Consider the following 14,195-nt stretch of genomic DNA (forward strand, 5'->3'; position numbering starts at 1 on the left):
TGGAATAAGCTCCAAAACCTTCTTCTCAAAAAAAGGAGAAGAGGCCGTAGCCCAGCAGTGGGACATTCACAGGCTGATACTGCTATTATAATTTTATCAAAATAAATAATACCCAATTAAACATATAATTAAACAATTATTACTTTCGTGTTATCATAAACGCTCTCCGTGAACCAACGAAATCAACAAAAATGCAATAATAAATATAAATAATGTAATTATAATAATATTTAATATATTGTAAAATTTAAACATATTAACAAAACTGATATCTCGAATTATATTCTACCTTTCTAAAAAACAATTATCCACTAATCACCAAAATAAATAAATAAATAAATATACAGAATGTTCAAAAGCACGTTCAACAATAGCATGGGGAGGGCATTCGTTTGTATCATCTCCCTCGGGTGTGCGGAGAGGGATGCTCAGTGACTTGATAGGGACATAATGGGCTGTGTACCGATATTCTATTTCGATTTTTGGTTACAGTTGATTTTTTACTGAGATTATAAGAGTAATTATTTTTGGCATTATCTTGGAAAAAACAAAACACCGGGTACTTAATTGTTAATTTAGCTTTTTTTCAATATTGGAACGTAAACCTAAAAAGCACTAGAAGACGTATTTCTGATGTGTGTTATACAATGTTTCTCTGTTGAGGTTTGTAATCATTTCATTTCATTCATACTTTGCTGCGTAGTAATTATTATTAATGTTATTGTTAAAATTAATTTTAATCAATTTAATGTGTTTATAATATTAAAGAAGTTTAAACAATAAAGTTCGTTGTTGTTAATTTAATTGTTCATTACGTTTGGAATAAAACAATATTCAAACAAATAGCGGTGAAACCCAAAAAAACAAAACGTGTATTGTTTTCATTCTAATAAAGTGCGTATCCACATTACTAGGGAAATAACAAAGGGCTTGAGTAGAGATGGGGCGAGAATGTCGGATTCAATTGTAATGCAATTTGTCAACCTCGCCCTCTCGAGGGCCCTTTGCTTTACACCCTCTCGATAGTGCAATATGTTCTGGTAAACTAACAGGTGTTTGTATATGGAATAAAATATTTAATTATATCATATAATATCAAATACCAATCCGAAATACGAAGATTGCCGAACGATGCTTCGCAATTGAGTATTAGGTTAAACGTATTATGTACATTTATAATCCAAGCTAAAAGTTCATTTAATGATGACAATGGAGAGATTATGACAGTCAAGAAGCCAGATAATTTGGTTATTTATCTTGCACAAATGTGTTACATATGTGCTAAAATTTATTTGTTACATAAGTGTAATTCAATGTCAGCGTTATGTTTGTATTCTATGTAATATATATAATGATGTGTATGTAAATGTGTTAAAGATGCGTATCCATGTTCGCAAATCTGTATTGCTTCGCATCCTGCAACAATTTAGTAGAGGATATCTTTATGCCCTCGGAGCAACGGTTCATGCTCAGTAAGGTAAACGGTTTAAGCGCTAAAAGCGACGCACAATTTTATCGCAGCTACTATCGCCTTTAGAACAGTGTACGAACTTAAAGGATACGCATCTGTACCAAAAACACAGAGACTTAATTGTGACTCTTGTAATTTAATCCTAAATTATCATTCAAAGAAATAAAACTTTGCGATTTGTAAATATCCTACTAAATATCATTACTATAGTAACTTATATAGAACACGCTGTTCTATCATCCAGTTCACACATTAACGTCATTTTATCACTAATGGTCCTCGGTCACGCGAACGTTACCGAGATGAATGCGTTACCAGATTGTGGGAAGTGACACGTGTTTACAAATAATCTATTGTTTGAAATATTTTAAGTGCTTTTTATTTAACGTTTTAGATCGAGAGCTTAACATTAATAATATTTTTTATTATCATGTTGCCGTGTAAAAAATTGCGATGGCATTTTTATGCAATCGTATTGAATTATAATTGCATAAAATACATTGTAAAAATTCTTTAGAAGCATACATTACTGGACCTGTGAATAATTTTAGCGCACTCGAGCCAGAAATCTTTCAATCAGATAAGTTTACTGGGAGAACACAGTATGTGAGAAAGTAATATTCTATTCAAAAACCTTATTTTGTATGCGTAGGATGATACAGACTCTTCGAGTTCACATAAATTGTCACATAATCTCACATTTTTCGAAAAGATCTACAAACAGATTAGCTTGAATTATCTCTTCACCGTGTGAAGAATACCAGGAAAGCAGAACCTACGTGCAGATTTATTTGCTCTATTTCGTTTTTCGCACGAACGGGGCACACTCAGCACGCTAAGGTTTTAATAATTTCTGCAGGACGGTCGAGCTTAATTTTGATTAAGCAAAGTAAAATTATTTGAAGAAATTGTTATTATGCTTGTAGGTAAATTTAAATTATACGACAATTGTGATTCGTGATTTCGTTAAAACGGTTTTCACATTTAAAATTCTAAGGACCGCAGAATGAAGATATAATTTAGGTTTTTAAAGGTATTATAATAAAAATCAATATTCAATGATAAGACAAACGAGGGTTATCAATAACGAGTGGTTGTATGTACCAGGCGCGCATCGCGACTGAGGCAGTCGATGGTTATCGCGTATCGTAAATAAGGTCTGGCCCGTGACAAGTGCCCCCATTAGGAACGGACGAAAAAAAAACATGCGACCTTAGTATGGTATGCATAATAAAAATAATTTAGTTATTTTAAAATTAACTTTTATAGTCATTATTGGATAAGTTTCTTATTTTTTTTAATCAGAAAGATATTGGTGATTTAAAAAATTAAAATCAAAACGCTCGATAGCAATATTTTCTGTTACTTTGGTGACAAGACAAAAGCGTAAAATTTCAGATTACAGAGTAGTGCATTTTAGTGTTTGGAGTTTCCGAATGTATGTACACATGCAAGTACAGAGCTTACGGTGCGAGTAATTGATTGGCTTGAATTTATTGCTATCCGTACACGCCGTTGAACAATAATAGTTGCAGGAAATGTAAAATCGTTGAAATTGTCACCAGCTAGAGCGAGCAACGCTTGTGAATGCTCCTATTAATGTTAAGATAACGCACGCTAGGGTGTCGAATGCGATGACCTTAATCGCATCTGCCTCTATAGACTCGTCTCCTTAACGGGCAATTAAGTTTTTTTAGAAACTTCGTACTCATTAGTATATATGGGGCCCTCATTTATATAATTGGCAATTTATTTGTTTGTTGGTAAGAACTTAATTTATTAAGGGTTATTTTTAAACGTTCCTTGTTAATGCTATAAAGATTATTAATCAATTTATATGGAGGGTGTACGTAGGTTCTGATATTTTTTGTTTTGAATATAATTGTACGAGAAAGATCTTATGATATATTATATTTCTTGATATTTGTAATATATAGCTATATTATTATGTAAACTTTCTTATGATGTCTGTATGTGTTAATTATTACAGGACAGTATAAAGCTTTTATATATTAATTTAGAATTAATAAAATGTTTAAAAAAAAACTTTTATAGTTTCATATAGTTAATATTTAGGTAGATGAGAATATTTCTCGTGGGACCCGAAGCAACGCATCGGTTCCACGAACTCCGCTGGGACCTCGACTACGCGTCCTGTCGCTGTCGTCGTCTGCATTGTGAAGTCTAGGAAGGAAACATCAGCGTGCATTCATCACGAAAACGTCAACAGCACAAAGCCGTAAAAAAAGCACTGTAAAAGTACAAAGCCGAAATTAAATGAACGCGAAGCCGCTTAAAAGTCGCGTATGATTTAATCATCATTTAGTAATCCTTATTAACTGTTTGTCGGCATTCCATCCATCATAAGCTAAATCATCACACAATCCAATTCGATATACTTATTTAACTATCATTCGACATCAGCGAATTAATGTATCGGAAGTCCGAGTGGTTCAATCGAAGAGCTGGTGGAAATAATAACTAGAAACAGCAGAAATTTCTATTGATTTGACATTTACCTAACATTCGTTAGTACTTAATATACGTTAATTTTAGGATATATAGTCAATCTTCTCGTGAAAAATAATAAGATTATTACATTTACTATAAATAAAAGCGACTCTAATAAGTAAAAAATAATAATTTGTAACTAAATTATAAAAGAGAATTAGAAAAAAATTAACAAAAAACATTAAATCGCTGAAAAAAACTTTAGAAAAAAAAACCGAAACAAGTATAAAAACCATTCCACAGACCTTACGGACCGTCGTCAGGACGCAAACAAATTTATTGCGGAACTTTTATGGAAATCGAGCGACACGCGGCCGACTGAAAAACTCCAGAAATACACCGCAGCGATGACAGGGGATTTATGAACCGTTCACGTTGACTAACTGCGAGATGATGTCGCCGACCTACCGCTCGTTCCAGCTCAACTCGCTCGATACTCGAAGATGGTGCAAGAGTGAGTAAGTACCTATCAACCGTTCAATCGTACAGCAGGTCAGATCCAAGCATTTTGATTGAGCCCTTAGTTAGAAAAGAAATTTAAATACAAGGCATTAATAGTTTCTTAAAATAATACATTTTATCATATAGGCAACATTTTATAACAATCAAATTTGATTTATTAAATAAATTTATAATATTGTTTAATTTGTAAGTAAATAATCGATGAGAACCGTTAGTAGACCCTCCAGTAATAGAGGTAGTGGGTTCGAGTCTCTGTCGACGGTGATGTACGAGTATTTAATTAGGATTTCCTTTGACGGCCACCGTGTCGTCGCATGCGCAGCATTTACTGGAATTAGTTTAAACGCAATCTAATTATTGCTTGTTTTCTTTTGTATCGTGACAAGACGTATGAAATCTTTATTTTTATTATTATTAGAGTGAAAACCGACATCGCCATATTATTGAGACGGTAGTATCCGCGCTTAATCGTTCTCGTAATTAACGTTTATGTATTTAAAACAATTTATTGGATTGGAAAATTTAATAACTTAGCTTTAAACTCGAGTTTTAATGTTACAAAGGAATTGTAACAAAGTGAACTCATGAAATGTATCCAAGCTTAGCGTCATCTATTAATTTAAGCTCTTCATAATCATCTAAAGAGTAGAATAAATTTATATTTATTTTATTATTTTCCATTACGTAAAAGCCGAGATGGCCCTGTGGTAAGAACGCGTGAATCTTAAGCGATGATCGTGGGTTCAAACCCGGGCAAGCACCACTGAATTTTCATGTGCTTAATTTGTGATTATAATTCATCTCGTGCTTTACGGTGAAGGAAAACATCGTGAGGAAACCTGCATGTGTCTAATTTCACTGAAGTTCTGCCACATGTGAATTCTACCAACCCGCATTGGAGCAGCGTGGTGGAATAAGCTCCAAACCTTCTCCTCAAAAAGAGGAGAGGAGGCCTTTAGCCCAGCAGTGGGACATTCACAGGCTGTTACGGTTACGGATTACGGAAAAGATACATGAAACTACTAAGTGCAATAGGTATGTCAATATTAAATAAACTCATTAGATAACCAATTTGAATTAGTCAATTTAAATATTAATAATATTATTATGATGTTTTTATTCATTTATTTAATATTATAATACATACGTAAATATTAGTATTAAAATACCGATCGATGACCGTGCGTTAATATACATATTCTTATATATTTTATTTTAAATACAGTACACTTGTGTTTGGCCATAAGTTTATGAATAAACGTAGGTACGAAGGCATGATAGACTTCACTGTACGCAGCTCAATGTCAAACCGTTTGTTTAATAACTTTTCGTAATCAATACCATAACAAAACACACGGGACATGTAATAAAAAAAAAACCTAAATACTACTATAGTTACAAATCAGACTCCAGCTTAATACGAGATGTTCAATTATTATTAAATTGTATATTTAAACGTAAAGATGGACAATCTTTATGCGTTGAAACATTTTGTTAGTGTATCGTTTTAATTTAACTAAAGTACACTAAACTAACTAAAGTAAATTTTAATCTAACTAAAGTAACAGTTGTGTAATCGGAAAATAATGAAATTCAAAACGTAAATATAAGCCGGAACTTGTAATAAAATGTATGTATAGATTGACACGGAACGAGAGAATATTAAATTCCTCCTCCTCTTACAACCCGGGTTCCTTCAAACGAGGCGTGAAGAGGCATCTTGCGGGCCGGCAAGGCGGGGACGGCTAGTACAGAAGATTCTTCCCGACTGTACTGGCCGTCGTTGCGTTTGGACTCTACTACCACTTACCATCAGGTGGAGTAGTCTTTTGCCATCCCGGCACATATATAAAAAAAAAATTCTAGATGAGCAACCAGCTCGGACCCCGAGTGGGCACTTACATTTCGACGTGTGTAACATATTTATCACTAAGACTATGTACAGTACAGTACAGTAACAGCCTGTTAATGTCCCACTGCTGGGCTAAGGCCTCCTCTCCCTTTTGAGGAGAAGGTTTTGGAGCTTATTCTACCACGCTGCTCCAATGCGGGTTGGTGGAATACACATGTGACAGAATTTCAGTGAAATTAGACACATGCAGGTTTCCTCACGATGTTTTCCTTCACCGTAAAGCACGAGATGAATTATAATCGCAAATTAAGCACATGAAAATTCAGTGGTGCTTGCCCGGGTTTGAACCCATGATCATCGGTTAAGATTCACGCGTTCTTACCACAGGGCCATCTCGGCTTCATATTCTACCGCACAATCAATCAATCAATCAACAGCCAATCGTTGTCCACTGCTGAACATAGGCCTCTCCCAAGGTGCGCCAAAGCTCCCTGTCCTCCGCCTTCCGCATCCAGTTGGTGCCCGCCACCTTCTTAAGGTCGTCGGTCCACCTGGCTGGAGGGCGCCCTACGCTGCGCTTGCCGATTCGCGGTCTCCACTCTAGGACTCGTCTGCTCCAACGGCCATCGGTCCTACGACATACGTGACCAGCCCACTGCCACTTCAGCCTGCTAATTTTGCAAGCTATGTCGGTGACTCCGGTTCTTTTCCGGATAATCTCATTTCTGATCTTATCCTTCAAAGATACTCCGAGCATAGCTCGCTCCATAGCACGCTGAGCGACTTTGAATTTGTGGACTAGTCCCGCAGTTAGTGTCCACGTTTCGGCACCGTATGTCATGGCAGGTAAGACGCATTGGTTGAAGACTTTCGTCTTCAAACATTGCGGTATAGACGACTTGAGGACTTGACGAAGGTTGCCAAATGCTGCCCATCCCAAGCGAATTCTTCGATCGGTTTCCTTCTCGAAGTTGTTCCTACCGACTTGTATTATCTGTCCTAGGTAGGTATATTCAGTAACAACTTCGAGAGGTTTCCCCTCGACGTATATCGGTCCCGGCACGACATGCCTATTGAAACCTTACCTTATCGGTACCTTACCGATATCAAATTAAAAAGAAATCCAATGCTATATCGTTTCCCTCATCATATAACTCACATACATAATAGTAATTCATATTCGCGTTTATTTAATTATTTGACTAAAGGTAAAATTAAAAAAAAAGAGATAACGTAGCGTAACAAACTATGATTTTGAAGGTTTCGGCTCAAATAAAAAAAAAAACGTTTACACATCACGTGTCGTATCAAATGAAGGGGTTTATTATGACAATTTATTTTAATAATTTTGAAATGTGCTATTAAGAAATATTAAAAAATATAGATACAAAAATTGCGCAAAATAATGTATAAATTCCAACAGGAAACGTTATAATTCCCGCGCAGTACTACGCGAGTCTCACTCACATTTGATCGTTGGAAGACGGGAGTATTTTAATGTGTAGGTAATAATGATCGATAAGGAGGATGAGCCAGGGTAACTACTGACCAGGTGGCAGTATGCTTGTCTGTTTCCTTAGTAGACGGCGGATTGATGTTGCTTTTTGTGGTCTTTCGAAATAATAAATATTCTTCCTCTTCAAACGATAACCATTTTTTTTTCACCTCTCAGTGTCGTAAAATCCGTCACATTAAAACCGCAGATATTGGAGAGATTTACGCGCGGGATGTGCGCAGGCGCACCGTCTTACGATCGCTGTCATGTCGGGATTAACTTGGATTAACAGTTTCCTCAGTGTGTTATATGTAAAATATTACTGTGACAAATTAACTGCGGCATTAATTCGTTAGCTCGGTATTCTTAAACATATTAAGAAAGTCCAACTTATTCTCTATTGCAATCGAAGAAGGAGTAAAAATAAACATAATTTTGTATTATTTACACATTCCGTACAGTCTCGACTATATTATACTATAAATTATTATTCAATATATATTTTTTTAATTATATTTTTTTCGCAAATCCGTTATGAGTATCATAGATTATTCGAGATGTCGGTCAACGATATCGCGTCGATTCAATGTCAAATTTGTTTATATGTATTTACTCCTCCTGTGGTTGGAATAGGCTATAAGTGGTTATTTGAAATTCACGCAATCACTTATAGGATACTCAAACATTCTGCTAGTAATATTCATGTGATTACCCAGTAGTTACGCGTGAGTCTTTAACGATGACTGCGAGTCCAAGCCTGTGAGAAGAACCACTGAAATTGCATGTGATTCATCTGTCTTTACTCGTAAATTCGAGCTCAGCAGTGAAAGAAAACTTTGTGGTGAGACCTGCATATGTCGGATGAAAATCTGTGACGTTTCATGTACAGATAGATATATACTATTTGCATGTTCTAATAAATAGTTTTAAAATTAAAATTTAAATCGACGGTTCCACTGACGAATATCAATTTTTATGTCAATAACCAAAACCATAATGTAAATAAGCGAAGCTAGATGAAACGTTTCAAGGAAAATATCCTAGTCAATAAGTTTTATCACATAACACTAAATAGTCTTCAATCGGCAATAAATAAACAATTGTCGCCTCACGGGCTGCGCGGGCGCAACAACCGTACAAGCGGTTAGAGATAAGCCGGCTCGTTCGTTACGGTTTACGGTTTAACCGAGATTAAGTACCGCTGTCGAGATAAGCGCTCGCTACCGATCGGTGTGAACTAGTATCGTTGATTAGGTTTAATTGTTTACTGGTTTCAACTGGTTATTTATAATCTATCTAACGACCCATTACCTTTTATGTATAGACAGTTCGGGACAGAAGCATTTGATCGCAAGTGGTCCCCGGGATGTGGTAGAGTCGTGATCGTGAAACATTACGCATACTTTGCCAATACTAAGACCAACATTAGTTTAAGTTGGCATATCTTTTGACCGTTTAATTAGCTATTAGGATTGCATCGCGTATTAAACTCATATGAATTGATTTCTTTTAATACTTAATATTAACTGCCAAATTAAATTTACCTAAAATCGCAATTAAGATGTTTATTATTTAAAAACCTGTCATACGAAAAAACGGTTAAATATGGCATTAATCAAGACTTAATTAGAAAATCTCTTAATAAGCATAATATTTTGAAGGATACGAATGCGGAGATAATTATAAATCCGTGCGTTTCAAGCGGCCTAACTCAATATAGAAATTAGTGTAATTCGGAACACGTGTAGACGCACACAGATGGGCGGTATAGAGCGGTGGCGCCGCCGTGTATCCGGATACCGGAGTGAAATTATTTTAATCAAATTTATAGAAAGCATTTCAATTTCACATCAATCTCGTTAAATAATAAACAGCAGTCGACTATCAATGAAAGAATAGCTTATTTATAGAGTCTAGAGATGCTAAAAGATTCTACTACTTCTATCCGTATTAACCATAGAAGAATTTATAGATACTAAGCATAGATTCGTAATTTGTGATTATAATTCATCTCGTGCTTTACGGTGAAGGAAAACGTGAGGAAACCTGCATGTGTATAATTTCAATGAAATTCTGCCACATGTGTATTCCACCAACCCGCACTGGAGCAGGGTGGTGGAATAAGCTCCAAATCTTCTCCTCAAAAAGGGAGAGGAGGCCTTTAGCTCAGAAGTGGGACATTCACAGACTGTTACGGAAGGATAGGTATATACAATAACTAGTTTATTGACTGAATATACATACTAATTGCAACAGCACCCTCATAGAGATCTGACGACCTGCTAGTAGGCTTTTATTTATACATCCTTGTAAAAGCAAGTATAAGTATTTAAAGTGCATACATTCAATTAAACATTACGCTTTATTTTTTGTTCGTATGCTTTATAACTATATCAACTCGCATTGTTCCGTTTAAATTTGTTTCGTTTAAATGCACAAAGGCCCGCTAATAATGCGAACAAAAAAATACACGAAACAAAGACGTGTATCTTTTATCTGGAATCTTTATAATAATTACACGAGACAGGACGACTCAATCGACGCATACCTTAACGAATACGAAAATGCATCGAAGCATATCCTTTCATATAATTTTGATCCGAATTGCAAGGTAATAGAGCCCAACATTGCATAGCTATAATCAGAGGTAAATTGCGTTGTCCATTATACGCCTGAATCCAATTACTGTATGGCACACCGAAATATCTTTGCATTGCAAGAAAAATAATTATCGAAAAAAAATTACTTGTCGCGCAACCCTAATATGTGCGTCAAACATGAGTCAATGTGAAAGTATACTTAACGGTTATACCGTAAGGTTGAATTTTTATCGCGACAGAGATTTCGACGTGCGCCCTTTGTATTCCAGATTTTTGAAACGAGTAGGCGGAGCGTTATCCCTTCTCCAGGGAGAGAGGGTGGTGCGTAGTCAGTCGCTCGACGACGGTGGGGGAAGACAGATGTTCGTCCGAACCCATCTTTCATACTACACGATAGCAAATTCAATACACCATAAATATCATCGCGTACTCCTTTTACAACGTGCTCTGTCATTCTGTTGGTACAGGCGTCCGTTGATGAAATTCAATATTTTTTTGGCTAGTTTAGTAAGTCAGTGTCATATATACAAACTGTTTAGCTTTATTAATAATTGTAGCACGCTGTGTATCGGAATATCGCTCGTAAATTAGTCGTCTCTTAAAAGCCGTAAGTTAAATGGACGTGATTTTAATAGTTCGAGATGGTTGAACGTTTTAATGACCGTCACGACACTAAACTATGAACGGCTTGACGTGTTTGTAAATTTATACGTATTGTACGGCGATTAAATTAATTTAAACGGACGCTTCTAGCCGGATATCTGTTTTATTATCAAACTCTTATCAGTGTTTCGTGCTCTACATTCGTCTATACAATTTATCACATATAAACAAATACTGTATAATTTGTTTCTTTATCAATTGCTTACCTCCTAGAAGTTAATGTCAAATTATAAAACTCTATAAACATGCACGTAGGATCTCCTTAAAATAAATATTTTTTAAGGAGATTTTTGGTGCCATGGATAAATAATCTTGTTGAATGCGGGGTACAAATAAAATACATTGCAACTCCACTGTTTTCCTTGGTGACAATATAACAACCTACGTTTATCTGAAAACGAATCGCCATAAAATTACTAAAACAAATACAACACTATGTATAACTTATTTCATATGATCGAAAAGTATTACATTTTTAGATATTTAAAAGCCGTAAGATTTAATACAAACGAATCCGTTTTGTTATGACTTAAGTTATAATTTTATAGAGCATGCTTAGCTATATACTTGTTTAAAGTAGATACGTAGTAGTAGCCTAATCGTTTTAATTCCTCAAATTAACCACCATGACCACTTGAGACGTTGATGTGTGACAGGAGAACAAACAATAACACTATCATTTTTATTATTTTAGTATTTTATATTAATTTTTAGTAACACTATTATAATAACAAAGGTCTCAGCAGATACCGTGGAGATAACGTACCCTATCTAGAGAATACATTAATTTAAAGGGTAGGCTTCAGGGGCGGTGGCGGACATCCGGCGGAAATGGGCGGGACTGTGCGGCCGCCATTTTGAAGACGCGCATGCGCGCGCCGACGGCTATCAGTTTAATGAATGGGCAATATAATATGGAAGGTTTTCTAGAGGAAAAATACATAATTATTAATATGAAAAATTACGAGATTAATACAAGTAATGATGTTATATGGTGACAGTTTTATTAAAATAAATGACCGATAAAGTACCGATCGATAATAATTTATCAGATAAGTATTTTTTTATTCAGAAATGGAAATGGAATGCGCAGGAAAAATGAATAGAAAGTTGATATGAATATAGAGATTGGAGGGTAGGTAGGTAAGGATGATACGGAAAAGATCGATTAAGTATAATGCGATATATTTATAAATTATAGAGAATTAATTTTAATTATAATCGTGCAAAGTCAGGACGGCTCTACTTATTCAAAAATGTAAGTTTAATCTAACATTTACTCGAAACTTTAATTTGACTAGATTCATAAACAACACAGTCTAATTCGGGAGGCATTCCCCCAGCATCCAGGTACCAGGGTATCATGAATCGCGAGGACGTCCCGTAAATCAAGCGAGCTGGAGCCATCCATCACGTAGTGCCGCGCCATCAATCCTTACCGAAATAGGCATTCCCTTAGCGACTATCGGGCGAGCGTTTAAGTTTGTTGTGGAATGGGTGGAAAATATATATATCTACCCAAGTTGGTGTCTCTTTGTGGACGTTCCGCTTCGAAAATAAATTTTGAAGATGGTTTGAATATTTTTGTTTTAGAATCGGATATCTAATTTTCATAAATTTTGTTAAGAAAAAGCAAAGTAACGATGATAATGGATATTTTTGTTATATTTTTCCCTCTTTCCATATATCGTTTTATTTATTTAATATATAAGCTAATATAGCTCTCTGGAAGGTATTACCTATTGTTAAAACGTAACTTTTCTCATTAATCTTTTATCAATAACACTCCCAGTTTTATGTAACATAGTTTGTATGTTTGATAAATATTCCACCATTTATCAATATTATTTTTATATATTAAACAAAAGTTATGGGATAGCTATTTTTTTATTCATTCTAAACGCTTACTACTTTCAGAGGGTCTTTGAATTTTAATATTAAAAAAAAAAAAACAATTTTGATATGTATATATATAAAAACTTTTTACATTTGAAAGAGAATAACAACAAAAGAAATGTGTATAATATGTACAAGTGAGGCTACAATAGACCAGTTTAAAATAAAACTCATGACATGAAGGCAGTTCGACCCAAACGAAAATTGTATAAATATTTAAGATTATATTAACAATTTGAAAGGATTGTGCACGTCGTAGTGGTAGTGGTAGTTGGCACCCTCACTATGCACTCAGTTACTGGTTAACAATTAAAATAGCCTTTATTACTCTAATCAATTTTTAACTTGACTTAACTAACTCAAATAAATTATATTTAATATTTTCGCTATCAGCAATCATTTATTTTATGTTCATTCTCTCAGAGCTCAGCGACCAACAGTCACAGTTAAGTACCAAACAAAAACTGAACTGATGAGTGATCCAGCGTAATTACAGGCACGAGAGACATAATACCTAAATCCCGAGGCTTGCTAGGCGTGAGAATTTGAGAATTGCTATTGAGTAGTACTTTGGGAGGTGACCACTTACCGCCAGGTGGCGCCTTTGCACGTAGTAACATACTGCGACGTTGTAGATTGTGAATGATTGTAATTCTTCGACCATTACATGTTATGGTCGTGGGTTGAATACTAAGTTTTCGAGATCATTTTAATCAAACATATTTTGAATCAATAATGATCCATAGAATTTACTGCTCTGATGTCTATTTATCTCTCAATTTTTTTTAAGAATCATGTTGGATTACAAAAAAATATGTTCCTTTTTATTTCGATGTGAACGAATTCCAAACGAATAAAATCGTAATCAAAAGTTAGTAGGTACTCTACTACATCCTGTGTGCGTTCTAGAGCAGTTTAGAGGAATCACACGAAACTTAATTATATCTGACACGAGCGTTCTAGTTTCCACACGATATTATCGTTCAAGAAATGAATTAAAAACACAAATGAAGCACTTAAATCTCAGTTATGTTTGTCAGGAATTGAACACGCGATCTTTGCTCAAGACCAACTTGTCTTATTTACCGATCCATCTCGGTCAAGATTTCATATAATTCTAAAGATAATAATGGTGATAATTTATAATACTAATAATACTAATGTTATACCACGAGTTCGGTCGAAATTCGACTATAAAATCGTAATGACTGCATATTTCGAATATTTTTTTTCTACTTAAGAGTA

At 34.9% G+C, this 14,195-nt stretch overlaps 2 protein-coding genes across 3 annotated transcripts in view; one reads left to right on the forward strand and one right to left on the reverse strand.

The window, feature by feature from the left end:
- The window catches only part of LOC126776882 (Krueppel homolog 2), a 92,861-nt gene extending 89,773 nt beyond the window's left edge, over positions 1-3,088 (forward strand). Inside the window, exon 7 of the mRNA XM_050499739.1 lies at positions 3,079-3,088. Coding sequence (XP_050355696.1) covers positions 3,079-3,082 — 4 coding nt within the window. The 3' untranslated portion in view covers positions 3,083-3,088. The remainder of the gene's footprint in view (positions 1-3,078) is intronic.
- The window catches only part of LOC126776724 (neurobeachin), a 474,955-nt gene that overhangs the window by 63,993 nt on the left and 396,767 nt on the right, over positions 1-14,195 (reverse strand). The gene's annotated exons all lie outside the window — the stretch shown is intronic.

The sequence above is a fragment of the Nymphalis io genome, chromosome 21 (assembly GCF_905147045.1).
Source record: "Nymphalis io chromosome 21, ilAglIoxx1.1, whole genome shotgun sequence".
Taxonomy (NCBI): Eukaryota; Metazoa; Arthropoda; class Insecta; order Lepidoptera; family Nymphalidae; genus Nymphalis; species Nymphalis io.